The sequence below is a fragment of the Phacochoerus africanus genome, chromosome 3 (genome assembly GCF_016906955.1).
Source record: "Phacochoerus africanus isolate WHEZ1 chromosome 3, ROS_Pafr_v1, whole genome shotgun sequence".
Classification (NCBI taxonomy): domain Eukaryota; kingdom Metazoa; phylum Chordata; class Mammalia; order Artiodactyla; family Suidae; genus Phacochoerus; species Phacochoerus africanus.
In genome coordinates, this window is record NC_062546.1 from 103,581,502 (window position 1) to 103,601,405 (window position 19,904).

Consider the following 19,904-nt stretch of genomic DNA (forward strand, 5'->3'; position numbering starts at 1 on the left):
AATTATAATTTCATAAGATTTGGATAGAGGATAATTTTCTTATTGTCTTAAAAGTGGCTTTATAAAACATAAGACATTTTCCTCAGATCTACTTATAATTAATTATTGTAGATATTAGTAATCTAAGGCTACAGAATTTCCAAGTTGTCATTTACTGTAATACATAAATAACTGACGACTGATACAATTCCTTAGCCCTTATGAAAATTAAGATTTTTTAAAATATCTTTTTTATGTTTTACTATCTGCCATTATTTCTGGTTTGACTTGAAGAAATTATATCCAAAACAAACAAAAAGTCTGGAAAATAAATATTTTTTCATTTCGTTGCTCTCACCTTGATATTTTGTAGCGGACCAAGAAATCACTTTTTCTTTCTGAATTGCATTAGTCTTTTTTTGTTTCTCTGTTAGTTTATGAAGTGCTAAAGAAAACACAGAACAATAAACATTAGGCAAGGAAATAGCATAAATTGGGAGTCGTTATCATTTGCTAAATGAAATGATGTCCACAAACTCCACTCCACCGTCTCCCCATCCCCCAGCCTTTCCAGACTGCAGACCGTGCACAGAATTTTCATGGACTATTGAAGTGTTAGGTCAGCTCAACTGAGGCAATAAGCATCCTAAAGAAATAGCATCTACTGCATTGGAAAGAATGCACACACAGAGGAAGGAGGGATAAACAAAACAGGAAAGAAAAAAAAAACAAAAAAACACTGCAGAAACTAATAATAAGTACACAAAGTACACAAGTGTATTTATTACATTTTGCAAGCACTTTGTTCTACATTTCAAAAACGCCACCATCAAGCTGTTGGCACATTTATGTACAAAACAGATTAATTGTAATGCCTGCTACAAAGCACTCTTTGTGAAAATACAAACTCTAATACCAGAAAAAAAAAGCCAAAAACATCAACATCATTACATAAGTTTAAAAGACAGTTTTAAAAATCATCACAAACTGTTAAGACACAGAACCGAAACACTATAATATAGAATTTAAAGAAGCCCATTAATACTTTTGCTGAATATCTGTAATACTGCATATATCAGGAGAATGTTGAACCAGTAAGATAATCTAAGTGTAAAAAAATGAAGCAAAACCTCAAATTAATTAAATAATACTACAGAATGCATAATCATGCCACAGATAACCCTAGTAATACCCCCCCACCTACTACAAGAACTTGTAAAATTATGGGTGATGCATGACTAGTCGTTGTACAAAGATTGTTTCACTCAATAAATTTTATTAGAAATGCATTTACACTGAGAAAAGATTTCACAATGGTCAAATCAGTGCACAACACTACCTAGTTTTTATACACTGACAAAAATGTCTTGTCAGGCTACATTGTTTTAAAAGACACTTTACAGCATTCTTGTAGCATTAGAAGTAACCGAAAGAAGAGTTAAAGTTAAAACAAACACCAAATTTGGTCCAATAATACTGATTGCTTTTTTTTTTTATTCCTTTGACACAGGTATGTCTTATAAATGAATACGAATGAACATTTGGTTAAAATGACTTACTTGAAATAAAAACACAAATATATCACTACGCTTTGAAAGGACACATTGTATGGTGGCCTCTGACCACTCTTTAAAAAATGCTACAGGTCAACCAACATAGATTGGAAGGCTGCAAGCAAAGCTATTATATTAATGGAAGCCTTTTCAAATATATCATACACATTTGAGGGATAGTTTACAGAGGTGCAATCCATTAAAAATTTTTAAGGTAGGTAAAACAATGTCTGAAGGGTTAGTGTGCTTATTTTTAATATACCACCTTCATAAAGGTAATTCGACATTAGCATAGCAAAAGTTCCAATCCAGCCACTGCTTATATCACAAAGAGATCATTCACCAGTAGTCCACAGTAGTTATCTCCTTTAAAATTGTCTCTATACTAAACTTTAAAAGGTAAGCCTGGTGTCACAATCTTAAAAAGGTAACTAGCCATGCATTAGCATCACTGTTTCTACATGCTCAAACATAAACATGAGTAATCAGAGAGAAATACCTTTTAAGTACATCAAGAAAAAATACAATGTTAACAAAGATAAGAAGCACTTTTTTTTAACCTACTCTTACAAATTTAGAAATTGCACCTTAGATTGATGAAAACATTAATCAGGGCCTATAGCAATGTGGCCACTGATCTTCAGACAAGTTTTTCATATTTCGAGTCATCATGATATCATTTCTGTTCTATTCATAATGTACAATGATCCCTTTGAAGGTTACCTGTAGTTAAACTAGTTACCGAAATCAAAATTAAAAAGTATAAAAAGCTATTTTTCTTTTCAAAACGTAAGAAATAATGCAAAAGGTGTAATGTATAACATGGAATGGTTAAAAATCAAAGAAATCTCTGCATCTGACACTGTTAGTCTCTTTGATCTTACAGAATTATTAAATGAGTTTGAGAAATTTAAAAAAGAAAAAAGGCTGGATAGGAGCTTGTAGAAGAGATCTGATTACACCAATTTAACAAATTAGGAAATTAAGTGCTAAACAGCAAAGATTTGTAGTCAGGTGATTCATAAGTCACCCTCCATATCATTGATGAGGAGCACTTTCATTTTCTTTTTCAAAAGGTTGGATGGTTGGATGGCCTTTAGTTAAACATCAATTCATCTGAATGGTGGAAAGGACGGGCAGGTGTTTATGTGTATGCATTGAGCCGCTCTTTGGAGCGAGTAGAGTGGATGTCATGAAGCTCTTGCTCCTCCTTTGACTTGATGTCCTCATACTTCTGCATCCGGCAGGCATCTTTCACATAAGCCCAGTTGGCAGACAGAACCATAAGGTAGTGGACCTAATCAAAGACAAAGATAATTTATACTGGGGCTTTGTTCTGTGTCTTCATTACACCTTCCTATCAGGAAAGAAACATTCAAATCATATACTTCTATAGAAATGTTCATTAATAAAATGTAATGATTTCTGTTGTAATATGAAGAATATAAATAAAATACATTCCTTCCTCACTCCTTCTGCTATGACATCATCTCAGCTCACTTTTTTCAGCATCTCTTTCTTCTCTTTCAACTCTGATGTATCCAAGAGTCTTAGTCCAATATTTTTAATCTTTATGTGATGTTTCCTGCCCTTCTGCCCTCATTTACCCAAACTGTAGACTATACATTATATATTTATGTTTTCTAATCCATTATGGGAAACAGCTTCACATATGGTTGGAGGCCAGTCAACTTGAATTAATGAGCTGATGTATTGCTCACTGTGCAAGAGAAAGAGGGATCACGGAAACCCCCAATAACCTGTGGATTTAATTATCAAGTTAATTTTCTACACAATGAACTTTGCACTTTCCTCTATATTGCAAACTACAAGAAAGCAAGCACTGTGTCATATGGATTTTGTGTATTATATTCATTCGTAATAGCTAGAATAGTGCCCTGTTCAAGAAGGAAGCTCCTGACTTGCCTTGAGTAACAATATAACTCAATGAATGAAGCTCTTGATTTCACCTGAATTAACTCAGCAATGAGCTCAGTTATTTGTTTTTCTTTCTTTCTGTCCTTCATAGTCCATATGAGAGAGAAAGCAGTTTTCCAAATGGTGCATTTTGATAGATGAATAGGAAAGACAAACTAAGTTGTCAGGTATGTATTTTCTCTGCATTTAAAGGGTAGACAATATTTTTTATCCACAATTTAGTAAATTAGAACACAAAATTTTTTGTTGAAGTATAGTTGATGTACAATATTATATAAGTTACAGGTATACAGTATAGTGGTCCAAAATTGTTAAAGGTTATATCCCATTTATACTTACTACAAAATATTGGCTATATTCTCTGTTATATAATATATCCTTGTAGCTTATTTTATACCTAATAGTTTGTATTTCTTAATCCCCCACCCCTATGTTGCCCCTCCTCCCTTCCCACTGGTAACCACTGCTTTTTTTTTCTATACCTGAGTCTGTTTCTTTTTTGTTATATTCACTAGTTTTTTTTTATTTTTTAGATTCCACATGTAAGTGATATCACACAGTATTTATCTTTTTCTGTCTGACTTATTTCACTTAGCACAATGCCCCCCAACTCCATCCATGTTGTTGCAAATGGTAAAATTTCCTTCTCTTTTATGACTGAGTAGTATTCCACTGTATATTTATATATACACACACCACATCTTTACCCATTCATCTGTTAGACACTTAGGTTGCTTTCATGTCTTGGCAATTGTAATAATGCTGCTGTGAAAACTGGGATGCTATTGTTTTGTTGTTGTTGTTGTTTTCCAGGTATATACCAAGGAGTGGAGTTGCCAGATGATATGGTAGTTCTATTTTTAGTTTTTGAAGAACACTAAAATTTTGATTGGTCAAGACAGGAGGTAGGCTGGTTCTAGAAAAGTGCTAATGGACATATAGAATGCAAGGTCAATTCTAAATGGTGACTACTGTAGCATGTGAAGGAGGTCAACAGACAGCAGAAAGAAATTAACAAAACAATTTTGACACAATGATATAGGAAAGAGAGACATATTGATAAGTATACAAATAAGAATTTTTAGGAATGATTCGTTTTCTCTGAAATTTTGCATTTTGTTTAGCTTAAAAATTGTAAGCCACAAGGAAGCAAGAGCTATGAGTTATATTCTTGTATCCACAGCATTTTTGTAATGAAAGCTTAATCACCGTACATATGTGGATCAAATAAGGCATAACAAAATTCTTGTAATACATTTTGTTGTTTCCTGTGCAGAGTGTTTATCAAGTGGTAGGTACTTAAAGTATTTGCTGCTGGAATGAATTTATTTTTATATGAAGCCTAAGAAAAGATGACCCCTAAATTATTAAGTTTCTATGAATAAGATACTGAAAAGAATTTCAATATTACTCTAGTTCAGAGATTGGTGCATCCCAATAGGTCTTCAGACATTTCACCTGGCCTTAGGTTAACACAAGCTGTCAGGTAAATCAGCAGGTAAATCTTGACCATTGGAATTTGGTGATGTCAAGTTGATTGTTTTGGCAGCAGATAGAACTTCCTAACATAATAAAAGTAATGGAGTAGAGTACATGTTAACTTTAGTCCCAACACTTATAATCCTTGCCTTAAATTATAGATGATGGTTGAAATATTTTGGTGGAGTAGAATTCATCTCAATTTTTTGGTCTCCAATATGGAAATAATGATGGTAGTCATAGTGTGAGTGTTGAATGAGATCATGATGAGGTTAATGATAGGTGCTACTTATGACTATTGAATGGATTCATGTATGTAAAATATTTGATGGTGCTTTCAACAAAGTATGTTATAAAGAAATATAAGCTTATGTCAATACTATGATAGTTGTATTAATACTGGAAACAGTAGCAGTACTTATATTGTCCCTGTCTCCTAAGAACTAAACTTGGGATATTAATCAGTACTTAGATATTACTTATTTCTTAAGGAATTTATGCTTTAGATATCTAAAAGGATGCTTAATACTTCAAATAATCATCTAAATGCTTGCTGTTTGAAATAAAATTTATTTACAACAATTGCTAAACCTATGCTAAGTTTCTTAAGAACATCTTTCTTTTTTTATTTTAAAAAACGTTTATTTCATAAAAGTAATGCATGTTTGATACTTAAAAATCAGAAACATGCAAACAAATAGTAAACGATGAAATTTAAACACTTTCACAAAGCCTCTAGATAGAGCCAGCCAATCTTGGCATCGTCATATCTATTCTTAAAGCCTGTAAGCATATATAACTCAAAAGGCACAGGCATTTTTAAGACTTTTGCCAGAAACATTGTTTTCACATAGTATATGGTATTAAAGTGAAACTTCATTATTGGGAATTTGTCAGTTGAAGTATCTTTTTTTTTTTCAAGGCTTCAAAAATTTATTGTTAAATGCGTACATTTTATTATTTTTTAATAGTTATTTCCCCTATACAATTTTTTTTCTACTGTATAGCATGGCGACCCAATTACACATACATGTACACATTCTAGCATCTAACTTTCTATTATCCTAAAATCTTTTGATAAGGTAATCTTTTCAGAGTAAGCATTTTTAGAGTCACTGAAACACTATTTGTTTAGGCAGGTATTTTTCACTAATGTTCCTGAAAGCATGTGTTTTTACACAGAATTTTACACACACATATATGTTGCAAATGCAAACAAATGCTTTATTATGTGCCTCTTTTCAGAAAATATTTCGATGGGCCTCTTATACACAGGTATACGTTGCCTGAACATACATGTCCCTGAAACTTATCCATCACACAGGAATGTTTATGTGGACATAAATGTATAGATGTTTCCTTTTATTTCATAGCCAGGCTAGGCTGGGTGCTGCTTGGGATCATGAGGTTTGGAACATCGCTTCCCAGAACATCTGGATGATTCCCTAGAGCATATTCTAGCACTGATTTTATGTTAAGAATATAAGGCCTTTGTTTATATTTTATTGTATCCCCCCCAATTAATCAGGCAGCATGATTTAATGAAGCATTTCATATCCTGAAGTGAAATTCCTACACAGAGATTTATACACGGAATCTAAAATGTTGAGCAATTAGCACGATATTAAATTAACAAAACATCTGAAAATCCTCTTTGGCCCCGACATAGTCACTTTTATTAGATATTTTTGAAAATCATTTTTAACGAAGCAACATCAAGTCTTAATACAAAAGTGCTTATGGAGTCACTAAAAACAACCGGTCTGAAATGGCTCACCAGCACATCAGCATTGTCTCGGCATTCCTATTTTAAGTCTTTGACAAAAGAAAAGCACTCATTTTTTAAAAATGTATTCCTTTCACCAACACATTGGCCCATGTATTGGCACCATAAGTAAAGGAATGAAGTAAATCCAAATTAATAAATCATTTTTTGTATATAGAATAGGCTGGTACCATTGATGAGGTTACTGAGCGCCTTCTAGAATTCCAAACTACTTGTATTGTAGCACACAAAAACAAGGACTGAAGACCTTGGCTGCAAAAGCTCTTTCTGACGCTCAGAGTACGTGTTCATTGCTGCCATTTGGCATTTCAGTGAACAAACTGGAGTTCACAGTGAGTTACAAAGAAGAGACAAGGTCCTCAAAATTCAGTAAAAGCCTAACTTAACATTTTTTAAAAAAGGTAGACACAGAAAACATGACATAAGACTGCAGAGGTTTATGTGGCGAAAAATAAATTAATTCTTTAAAATAAGTGACTCGGGGAGTTCCCGCCGTGGCGCAGTGGTTAACGAATCCGTCTAGGAACCATGAGGTTTCCGGTTCTGTCCTTGCTCTTGCTCAGTGGGTTAACCATCTGGCATTGCCGTGAGCTGTGGTGTACGTCGCAGACGCGGCTTGGATCCCCCGTTGCTGTGGCTCTGGCGTAGGCTGGTGGCTATGGCTCCGATTAGACCCCTAGTCTGGGAACCTCCATATGCCACGGAAGTGGCCCAAGAAATGGCAAAAAGACAAAAAATAAAATAAATAAATAAATAAAATAAGTGACTCGGTACGGCTTTTTTATGTTCTTACTTAAGGACGATAAAAGGATAATGTACATCAAGGAATTGATTCTATAGCTTGAATATCCCACCAATACATGTGTGTATATGCTAAAGAAGTGATTTTTTTATGTTAAGAGTAGTCTAGTATCTAAAAATGCCAGTGAGCCTACTTATTTTTGTTAGTGTTACCAATATTATGGAGTGTTTGAAACTCTCAACTGGTTATCAAATATTTGCTCTATTGTAATGATGATCTTTCTTTAGGTTAAACTTTGTTTTTCACTTATTTATTTGCCCAGTCTTCTCCTTCCCCCCATTTTTACTGATATTAAAATAAGTACGATTTGTATAGACATTAGACATGAGAGGTAAATCAACATCTCTATGGGCAAGTTGAAAAACAAAGCCTCAGAGCCTGAGATCTTACCATAGCAATGACTGCTGCCCCAGCTCCTGCAAGTGCCACGATGAACAAGTGGAAGGTCATGTTCAGCTGCAAAGGAAACCACAGAATCAAAACATGGATCAGGGTTACAATAGAAGAGAGATAAGGTCGCCTGCCTGCTTATAAGAACTGTCTTCATCTTTAACAGAAGTGTGCCTATGATAAATCACTTAACCAAAAACATTATTGCAATATCTTTTCTCCTGCAAGTTGTTTAAAGCTTTGCAACTGCACCATTTTAATATAATTTCATTGTAAAGATGAGATCATGATTAATAATGATGGTTTCCAGTAATGTTATAACTACAGAAGCCTATGTTGTATCTTTTTAAATATAACTTTATAATTTTTCAACTTTTGGTAAAGTGCTAGTTTCTAGAAAAATTATCATAATTTTTATTGAAATAGGCATAGCATATCCTTCATTTTTATTTTCTAGTCACCCTGCATAACATCATTGCAGTGAGCATGCCTCTGAAAGCAAAAGGGGAAATTCAGTGCAGATTTGATTCTATATTCAAATAGTGGAATGAAGCTAAGACCCTGACAAAATTAAAGGCTGTAAAAACACTCACCTCAGTGGATTCACACATCCTCAGGAAATTCTCAGACACAGTGCAAATTTTCTTTTCCTCTCCAATTGTCACGATCCCTGCAAAATGGTGAAGATTACAGTTTAACATTATAAATGACCTCAAGATCCCAGAGAGAGAAAAAGAAACTCTAGCTGATAATATCTAAGCAAGTTTCATTTTATGAAAACTATGCTGAAATGGAAAAATTCTTTCTCTGCTTTTATTGCTTGATCATAATTACGAAGAGAACAATGAATGGAAGATCAAGACTATTTAGGCCTCGAGCCATTTAAAACATTTTCAGTCTGAATTCAATGGACTCTAACCACCAGAATCTTCAGATTCAGTTGGGGCTCATTCATCGGTTTGGTCCATTAATGTAATGGTTTAGGCATCGGAGTTATTTTGATAACTGTGCCCCAGACTAGGATGAAGTCAGGATCTAAAAATATTCTGCTAGTACAAAGCCTCTGTCTATAAAAGCATATTGCCCAAAGGAACAATAGGCTAATGCTGAAAACAGTGCTATTAGTAAGGGGAACTAAAAAGTTATAATTCCACTCATATTTACCCTTGCACCAGTTGGTTTATGGACCATCTACATCAGAATCTCCTGGGGAATTATCACCCCAAGCTAGGGCTGTTAAATCAGAATCTGGGAAAGTCTTCCAGGAGAATCGCATTTTTAACAAGCCCTAGGTGATACACTGCAGCAAACCTCATTTTAAAGAAGAGAAGTGATCCAGTTCATCCTAAAGTGGGTCTCTGATTTTTCTGGAGAAGTACTGGAGTGTTAAACACTTGCATACACAAGAGGAAAAATTTACAAGTTCTGGGCAAACTAATACTTAAGCTTTCTGCACTTGCTGCTCTTTGTTGAGTTTTAAGATGTGCATATCTTCACATATTCTTAGCTGAGGTGTGCCATCAACTCTCCATCTCTATGGAGCCACTACTATCTTGCTCTGCCAACAGTTTGTGCAATTATTTTAGTTAGAAAAATCTACTTGCAATACATCGAATGCAGAAATCCTTCTCTGTGTCCTTTCCTTTTTTTTTTTGCTAGGAGAGCTCTGAGAGGTTAAAAAAAAAAGAACCTCCATAAAATTCATCTAATAAACCATTGTTAGTGAGAAAGCTTCTTAGTAAAGGCCATTTTCCCCCATGCTGACCTATTACAGCCTTCACTCATTCACATGGAATACCTTGGCTGTACACGCATTTTCCGGCCCACTTCTATATTCACGGTGGCAGCAAAACTTCTAGAAAGCGCTGCCTATGCTCAGCCTGTCCTTCCCTTCTTCCATTTCTACTTAAACCCTTACTAGTCAAGTTTCACCCCAATCCTCCATGGGAATTGTTCTTGTAAAGATCACCTGTGCCCTCTACATTGTTAAAAATGGAAGATGACTTCTCAGTGATCCATTTGCCAGCTAGTGATTCCTGCTTCCTTCATGCTGTCTTCATTTGGGTTCCAAAATCCACCGACTCCTGTTCTTGCTTTCACACTCTCCCCAGCTCCTCCTTCCCACTATTTCTGTCAGGTTCCTCCTCTTCACTGGGACCTCCTTCCCTGGTGCTGCCAGGGGTTCAGGCCATGGTTATCTGTCTGCTTTGCTGCTCTCATCAAGTCTTAGAGCTTTCACCTTTAAGTATTATTGCGGCTCCTAGATCCACAGAGCCAAACCCCTCCCTCTCTCCTAGAATCAAGAGCCAGACATCCAGTTTCCTACTTGACAACTCTATTGAGATTTCCAATAAGCACCTGCAAATCAACGTGGCCAAAACTGGACTTGTGATCTTCTCCTGCCTGCCTCACTCCTGAGCAAGCACTTATGGTTGGCTTTCCTGTGTCTTTCAATAGCTAATCCATTTTCCCAGTTGAATCAAAAACTGAATTCCTTCCTGAATCCTCTTTCTCCCCAGCCCATATCTAATCTATCAGAAAATCCTGTTGCCTCTGTCTTCAAAGTACATCCAGAGTCAGAGTACTTCTCCCCACTTTCCTTGCTTCTACCCCAGTCTGAGTTCCCCCATCACCCACAGATGACTGACTGTAAGAGCACTCACTGCCAGCCCTGCTTCTCCTCTCACTATAGTCTGTTCCCCATATGGCGGCCAGAGCCATTTTTCTATAATGGGAGTCAAATCTTGCTTCCCTTCTGCCCAAACCAGGAAGTATTCTCTACTTCTTTCAGAATAAATGCCTCTAAATCAGCCATGTCCTGTGATGCACTCATTGTGCCTACAGGTTCCAGGGACTCTCAGATGTCATCTCCATCTCTTCTCCGGACTTGTTTATTCTGCTTCAGCCATCTGGCCTCTCTATTGTTGGGTGAAGATCAAGGCAGGGTATTGCAGCAGTAATTCTGCACTGGATCTACCTTCTGCTAAGAATACTCCAAAGTATTCATTTGTATCATTTTTAAATTAGACTTCACGTGTAAGCAATATCTCTCATATGATATTTGTCTTTCTCTGACTTCACTTAGTATGATAATCTCTAGTCCATCCATATTGCTAAAAATAGTATTATTTCATTCTTTTTATGGCTGAGTAATATTCCATTGTATATACATACCACATCTTCTTTATCCATTCCTCAGTCAATGGACATTTAGTTGCTTCCATGTCTTGGCTCTGCCTCTTCCCCTTTTATGGACCCATGTGATTATATTGGGCCCACTTGGATCATCCAGGACAATTTTTGATCAGTTTATTTGTGTCCTTAATTCCATCTGTAACCTAATTCCCCTTTGACATATAACCTCACCTGTATATATATATATATATATATATATATATATATACACAGAGGCATGGCTGAGTTGAGAAAACTGTAGCCAAGATTTTACAAAATGAATTCTTGAAATACTTAGAAGAAAAGAATACAGTTCAGTAATTGGCAGCAACACATAGCTAAACACACAAGATGTCCTACTAATAGTGCATGTATCTAGTTTCTACACTAACACAAAGTGTCCTTTTGAACAGAATGGATTAAAGTTATAATGCTGTTTATTTAGTTTCAAATCTGTCCTCTGTTCTGTCCTGTGCAAATAATGCAATATTCCTGGGGCAATGTTGCCTTCTCTAGAAAAAGCATGATGGGTCAGGTCGATGATCTAGGTGTCTGTCAAACTTTGTTTTATTTTACTTTTTTTTTTAACCGTTTTTGGCCACACCCACAACAAATGGAAGTTTCCAGGCCAGGGATCGAACCTGAGGCACAGCTGTGACCTACACCACAGCTGTAGCAAGGCTGGATCCTTAAACCTCTGCCCTGGGCTGGGGATCAAACCCAAACCACCTCAGAGACACGAGATACTTATCCAACTGTACCACAGTGGGAACTCTTTATTTTACTTTTTTTTTATGGGGATTTTTTTTCTTTAAAAATTAAACAATGCTTAATATAATTGAAGCTCAATAAGTATTAATTGGGAAAATTGTGAATAAGTGAAATGAAAGTTTACTGGGAAAAGCTATGGGAATCAGATAAAAGCCAGCTGCGGAGTTCCCGTCGTGGCACAGTGGTTAACGAATCCGAATAGAAACCATGAGGTTGCGGGTTCGGTCCCTGCCCTTGCTCAGTGGGTTAACGATCCGGCGTTGCCATGAGCTGTGGTGTAGGTTGCAGATGCAGCTCAGATCCTGCGTTGCTGTGGCTCTGGCGTAGGCCGGTGGCTACAGCTCCGATTGGACCCCTAGCCTGGGAATCTCCATATGCCGTGGGAGCAGCCCAAGAAATGGCAAAAAAAAAAAAAAAAAAAAAGCCAGCTGCTCCTTCTAAAATGTGTGGATGTGCTGGACATGAGGCAGAGTTGGGCCAAAAGGCTTAAAGAAGTTCCATCCACTTTCTCCCTATGGTTGGCCCTGAGATAATTTTGTCAAATTTCCAAGGTTTAATGGAGCACAGTTTCAAATTCTGGATATATATGATATTGTGGGGACCAGTTTTAATATTTTATGAAACAAATTTACTAAGATAAATACCTAATACATTCAATGTCATTAAACAACTGCACAAAATAACTGAAGGGCAGCAGTTAATTATAAAACATTAAGTTAAAACTTAAGTAAAATTATTTCATGACTCATTTTCAAATATAGCAAACCCTAATGTGATAAATCATCTTTATATTCCTCCACTGTATGAAGGGATACAGCCTCTGCCTTCCATTAGATCTGTCTGAAATGTTTATTCCATGCCTTGGAATGAACAGTGAGAGGTACAATACAAAGAAGGCATAATACCCATTACAAGGTGAGAGTTCCCACTATACAGTTTAAAGATCTTGGTCTTCTAAGAGAAAAGACACCATCTAGATGGTAAAGGGACACCTTTGCAAAAGAGGGGAACTTTCTTTGTAGTCTGTTCTTACATATTCAACTACTTTTCAGATTAAATGAGTAAATGTCTGTACCCATCATAATCCACATTTTGGGGAATGGTTCTTTTCTATTCTGATGCCCTCTGCTTATAACTTGATTGAATATGTGCATTTCAGGATTCTTCTTAAGGACTTATCATCTGGAGGGCAAAAGAATGGCTAGATTCTGTGTGAAGAGCACACAGAAAGCCTTTAGAGCTGATGTAAAGGGTTATATGACATCTGAAAAGTACCTCCTCTTCCATGTCACAGAGATAAGCTACACTTGAATAAATCCTGATAACTATCTTGTAAACAGTGCTGAGGTTCAAAGAGCAGCTTTAATCAGAGTCATGCTTTACACTTACCATACATATACTCCATATGAGATCTGGGGACATACTGGACTAAACCTACTGCGCGTTTATCTGAAATTCAAACTTAACTGGGTGCCTGGCAACATTCTGTGGGAGACTAGTCACATCTTTTCCAACTTTAATTTTTCAGATCTGCAGAATTAAAGGAAGACATCATGGAGGGTGAGTGCTATGGAGTCAGGGCCATGGCTTTCCAAGCAACTACTTTCCAGAGACCTCCTGCAGCAGGTCATAAGGCTTCCTTTTCCTTACATGGGACATGATTCCAAGGTTGAAACCTCCCCAAGGGGAAAGCTGTCCACATTCCCTTCACTGCCTTCCTGCCAAAAACCTCATGCACAGAGCAGATCATTTGCGTCAGACAAGAAGGCTGGGGACTTCTTCTGCTAGGGGGTGTGTGGGCCACAGATTTGGAACACACAGCTAGTTGGTGATGGACTAGTTACATCAGTACCTTACAATCTAACTAGAGTATAACATTAGAGACACTGGCTGGCAGATACAATCTTCAGAAATGTTTCTCACTTTCCCAAAACATGAGGGAACCCCCATTAGAGAAAAACATTTACAACATTCTACAAGATTTTAATAGCTGCACTGTGGAAAAAAAAATCCATTTGAACAGGTGAAATTTGCATATTTTTATATATTCTGTAGCCCCCATGTGTTTTAGAAATGATGGGCTAGAATTCCAGACAGATTACATGAGATTGGATTCAACTTTCCACATTTGTAGCTCAATATTTGTTTTAAAGGAGAGACAGCTAACTTCTAACTAAGAACAGATTCTGGGAGCTAAATGGGGTTGAGTCTTGGCTCAATCTACCAGCTGCATAATCTTGGGCAGGTAACTGAACTTCCTGGTGCCTCGGTTTTGACATTTATAAAGAAGTAATAACAGTGTCCACAGCATATAGGATTATTGTGACAATTAAACAAGTTAACTTATATAAACCATTTAGAATAGGATCTATACACTGTAAGCGCCTATATACATAGGAAACTATTATTATTACATGAGGTTTTAGCCCTTAATAAAAATAGCCAAAGAGAACTATCAGTTTATTTAACATTTTTTGATTTTGTTAGTATGAAATGATAAATTTTTTGGTCCTATTTCAGAAGACAATGAAATGCATATTTCTTAGGGCAATCTTCATACCAGACCTCACAAATTATATAGTTCATCATGGGAGAATTAAAATAGGATACAAATATCACATTGAGTCAGGGAAAAATGCAAAGTAATCAGGACAGAGAAATCATATCTGTAACTTGCCAACAACAGGAAACACAGCCTGACAGCCTGTTCACATCTACACATTTGTGTGTTGACATCATGGGATCAACTTCCAATCATTTAAATTCTTCCTTATTTCAGTTTGAAAAGATTGGCTTAACTGTGTATACTCTGATACATCTGTTCTTCTGGTAGAAGAAGTGATGATGGTTTCAAAGTGACAACAATATTTTAGAGGCTGTTATTTAGGTGAAACAGCAGGAGATGCTGTTTTACAGCTGGAGGTCCACCTACCAAACTGTCGAAGGTCCAGGCAAAGATTCGCTCCCTCCACCAAGGTAGTATTTCGGCAGATGGTCCACAGGTTGAAGTACATGTAAACAGGCAGTGAGGTGAAAGCGGTGACTCCCAGCCAGGCCAGCATGAAAAGGTAGGTCAGCATAATAAACTGCAACAGAGAGAAAGTCCAGACAGAAAACACATAATCTCCTGGGAAGGAGCTCAATACAGAAGGTTTTAATTATTCCAACCTCAGTAGGCACTGTGCAGCCTGGGAAGCTGAAAGATGGATCACGTGAATAAATCTGCTGGAAAATCACATCACAGAGGTTCTGATGATGTATAAGGGAAGAGATCACCCATCTGCATTTTTTTTTTTTTAAGTCTTTTTAGGACTGCACCTGCAGCATATAGAAGTTCCCAGGCTAGGGATCAAATTGGAGTTACAGCTGCTGGCCTTCACCACAGCCACAGCAACGTGGGACCTGAGCTGCATCTGCGATCTACACTACAGCTCGAGGCAAGGCCAGATCCTTAAACTACTGAGCAAGGCCAGGGATCAAACCTGCATCCTCATGGATTCTAGTCGGGGTTGTTACCACTGAGCCACAACGGGAACTCCAACCCGTCTCCATCTTAATGCCTGTTTCATTCATGTATCTACCTTAAAAATCTCACCACGCAGTTTTAAACTTGATGAAACATTACCTCATAAATTTAAAGGGGATTCTGCAAAGTGAGTTAAAACTTTGCCAATACATTTATATTACAACTAAATGGGCACAATTGCTCTCTCATCATAAATATTTAAGCTGCTTAATCATGTTTACATTTAACATTCTAAATATGATGGTTTGCCAGTCATTTTAATATATAATGACAGTAGTATGTATTTCTACTCCTTTGTAATGATTTCTGTAAACTTTAAGTCTTCTTTCAGGCATGTTAATTTACTTTTGAGTGACCGATTGATTGACCAAGCACTGACATGTCATGTCCTTCACTTACTGTGTCCCCAACCTAAATGTCACTTTTCTTTAGCAACAAAGGGGGCCTTATGGCACACCGATTAAAGGCACAGAATTCTGTGCTGGATTGAGTCTAGGATGCTCTTTATGCCTTTATGCTTGTCTCTGTAAGAGAAAATTGTAATCTACACAATCACTGTATGATCACAGAGAGGCTGGAATGAGATGAAAAGCATTCAGCCTTGAACCTGGCACATAAAAACACAGGGAAAAATAACAGCTCTTTTTTTATTCTAGATGGTATTATTGTGGTTATGACAGCTACCACTTACATGGATGTTTTTCCTGAATGATAGGACTATACAGGATAAGGGTATTAGGTTTCATTTCACATTTGGAGAAAATAAAAAGAATGAGCAGTACCTGAGCCTGGGAAAGTTGTTCAGAGAGGGTAACTCTCCCCCTCAAGGAGAAAAGCTCTAGAAAGTTTGGAAACCACCCTTGAAGTGAAGAAATTTTGTTAATGGAACTCCTTGGAAGAAAAAGACCTGTTTATTAACCTTTTCCCCATTTGGATGTGTAGATATCAAGGCTAACTCGCAGACCCGAGAACATGAACATGATTGGGCAACTCCAGGCCCAGCTGGAGGCCTGCAGGATGAGGAATCCATGCGGGAGTGATCAGCATGATTCTGGCTACATCTTATCTTGTTGTTCTTTCCATCCCAGGGGATTTTTCAATATCTTCCTTCGAAGGTGTTGCTCACGGTAGACTAACAATCCAATGGATTTAGACCCAAAGTGGCGAGGGACCTTTTGAACCATGTTGGGGTTGCTACTTGACAAGTCAATAAAAGGGGCAAAACCACATTTCTGACTCCTATTTGCTATAATCCTATAGAACAGTAATTAAGCTGAGTAATATAGATTAAATCTTGTCTGCGAGAAGATATTTTCATGACTACTAGTGCCTAAGTTTTGTTTAAAGATTACAAGACTCGACTTTTGGAATTGGACTGCAAACAAGTTACATTTCAGAGAGAAGCAGTTCATAGTCTCTAAAATATACAAATTAAACATGCTAAAACTCTCTCTTCCTATTTCATGTTTTCATTTAAAATTGGATTGTTATTAAAATTGAAGAATTATTTAAATTGATCAAGTGTGACTAGGTAAAAATTCTCTACTGGTGTGGCCATAGAAAGAAAAGAAAAAAATTCTCCACGTGTAATAAAACACCTTATAATTATCCTAAGTGTATTTCTAGCTTTCCACTCCTAGTAATGTGATAGATATGTATTTTGTTGTCTGAGCATTAAATAAATGAATAAGCTATCCTTTATTTTTAAGTTGGGGTATAATTGATAGATGACATTATATTAGTTTCAGGTGCAGAACATAAGATTTAATATTTGTATATACTGCAAAATGGTCACCACAATAAGCCTAGTTAACATCTGTCGCCATACATAGTTGAAAAAAATATTTTTTCTTTTATTTTTCTTTTTTCTATTGTTTGTTTTTTGGCTACACCCTCGGCACATGAAAGTTCCCAGGTCAGGGATTGAAGCTGAGCTGCTACACCATAGCAACAATGCCAGATCCCTAACCTGCTGGGCTGCAGTGGGAACACCAATGTTTTTTTTTTTTTTCTGATGATGAGAATTTTTAAGATCTACTTTCTTAGCAACTTTCAAATATACAACGCAGTATTTATTAATTATACCACCACCCTGTACATGACATCCAGGATGTATTTATTTTACAACTGGAAGTTTGTAGCTTTTGACCCTCTCCATCCATTCCATTCCCTACCCCTACCACCTGCCTGTGGCCACCACCAATCTCTTCTCTGTATCCTAAGATACTCTTATTCTTATTAGAACCATCTCTGAGAATTTGAAAAATTCTTCTGCTTTTAAAGTCTTTTTTCTTGTCTTTCTTAACGTCTATTCAGATGAAACACTTTCTGAAACTTAACTCTGCAGTATCTGTTTGTGAAAACAAACAAGCCCAAACTGGAAGAATACAATAACCCTGAACTTGAAGTCAGAGGACTGGGTGAGTGAGCTGGGCATCTCACTGAAGGCTCAGAGTCACTTCCTCATACATGAGCTGGAAGTTAGCAGACCCCCCCCTCCCCCGACAGGGCTCATATATGAAATCAATGAACAGTAAACAAGGTCCACAACAAAACCTTTAGAATAAACCTGGAGTTCCCATCGTGGCTCAGTGGTTAATGAATCTGACTAGGAACAATGAGGTTGCAGGTTCGATCCCTGGGTTAAGGATCTGGCATTGCCATGAGCTGTGGTGTAGGTTTCAGATGTGGCTTGGATCCCACGTTGCTATGGCTCTGGCGTAGGCCTGCAGCTACAGCCCGGATTAGACCCCTAGCCTGGGAACCTCCATATGCCGCAGGTGCGGCCCTAAAAAGACAAAAATAAATAAACAAATAAATAAAAAACCCTAAGAGAGGAAGTTGTTTGATTCAGGAAAAAGGTAATTATTTTCCATTTCTAAAGGTTAGGTATGGACAGAAGTGACCAGTTTATGTTGCATTTTGTGTTTATTGCCTTGAACAACAATGGACTTTAATTTCTAGTGGCCATGGCCCTATTTGTAGGAAGAAGGGAGGATGGGTCTTGTGGAAGTAAAATTTCTTAGGTTTCATTTAGATTAGTTAACTTTTTGATCTCATATGGTAGAAACTGCTTTTAAATGATAGGGACTGGGTGCCAGGTTCATAATTAATACCCAACAATCTCATTATCACATCATTATTTGAGTACCCTTTCATCAGAACATGCAAATGACTTTCACGATGAACAACTTCTTGTTATAATATCTCTTGTTTTGTTTAGGTTTTTTGCTCGAAATACATTTGTTGAGGGTGAATACGTGTTTTAATTCAACAAAATTGCTGTGAATGATTTCTTAGTGGCTTATAAGAAAAAAAAACGTAATTATTATTTTGATCTCAACCCAGATATGCTATTCATTGTTAGAAACTGAGTAGGGAGGCTGAAATCTAGAACTCCAAGGAACAAGGTTTTTACCATCTCTGGAAGAGGCAAAAATGGATGATTGCTCCTTGATGTAGCTTTGAGATTACCGTTTGTGATTAACTGGGGAATAACTTGTAAAAAGTAATTGGTTTTTCTTTTCTTTTTTTTTTGTCTTTTGTCTTTTTAGGGCCGCACCCAAGGCATATGGAAGTTCCTAGGCTAGGGGTCAAGTCAGAGCTACAGCCGCTGGCCTACACCACAGCCACAGCAATGCAGGGTCCTTAAGCAAGGCCAGGGGTTGAACCTGCATGCTCATGGACCCTAGTTGGGTTAGTTAACTGCTGAGTCAGGGATTCTAGTAATTGGTTTTTCATCTGAACGCCCCTGAACTTTGACTTGATGTCTAACAAAATCACACTCTGTTGAGCTATAGACTTCCTGGGGCCACATTAGCAGATGTGCACCAGTCTAGGTAAAAATATCTTAGAAGTTAGCAGCAGTGATGAAAAAGGGACAGTTGATTCTGACTCCAAAGAGTCTCTGAGTCTACAGATTACCTAAACACTGAAAAAACAGCCACATATTGAATGGAATGTTATGATATAATGAACAAAGTTAGGCATAAGGCAGACCCAAACTTTACTGCAATGAGCAAAACAGATGTACTGATAGATACAAAATTTCTCTGTAACCAAATATATACTGTTGGGTTCCATTTAGGTCACTGACTCTAAGGTTCCTTTCTTATTCATTGTTTTAAGGCACAGGATATAAAAACACTTAGCTAAATCTTAACTGAGAGCCCTCTCATTTCACAATAATATGTTTTAAATGTTATTTCCTTATTTGAAATGAATTGAAGAGTATCTATCTGTTGAATCATGTCCCTGCTTGAACAGCAAAAGGAACCAGCTTTAGGTTTCATCAAAGGCTGAAATGGCTTAGAGATTCTGTCCTTGAGAAGTCCCAGGGGGTGGACATGAGCTGAGGGGACACAGCCTCTGATAGTGGTTTGCCCCCACTCACACCTAAGAATCATCCGGCAAATCTGAGAAAGAGATGCTCAGGCCTTGCCCTTGCCCATTCCATCCATATTTACAATATCTCTGTGGGCGATTCCAGGGCATCCAGTGTGAAAA

At 37.0% G+C, this 19,904-nt stretch overlaps 1 protein-coding gene across 2 annotated transcripts in view; it reads right to left on the reverse strand.

Moving 5' to 3' along the window:
• Positions 1-727: 727 nt before the first annotated feature.
• Positions 728-19,904, reverse strand: part of GPM6A (glycoprotein M6A) — a 296,430-nt gene continuing 277,253 nt past the window's right edge. For both annotated transcript variants that reach the window (XM_047772275.1, XM_047772273.1), the window contains exons 4-7: positions 14,805-14,958; positions 8,521-8,597; positions 7,928-7,993; positions 728-2,829 (exon numbers count right to left, since the gene is read on the reverse strand). In XM_047772275.1, the coding sequence (XP_047628231.1) occupies positions 2,677-2,829; positions 7,928-7,993; positions 8,521-8,597; positions 14,805-14,958 (450 nt within the window). In that variant the 3' untranslated portion in view covers positions 728-2,676. The remainder of the gene's footprint in view (positions 2,830-7,927; positions 7,994-8,520; positions 8,598-14,804; positions 14,959-19,904) is intronic.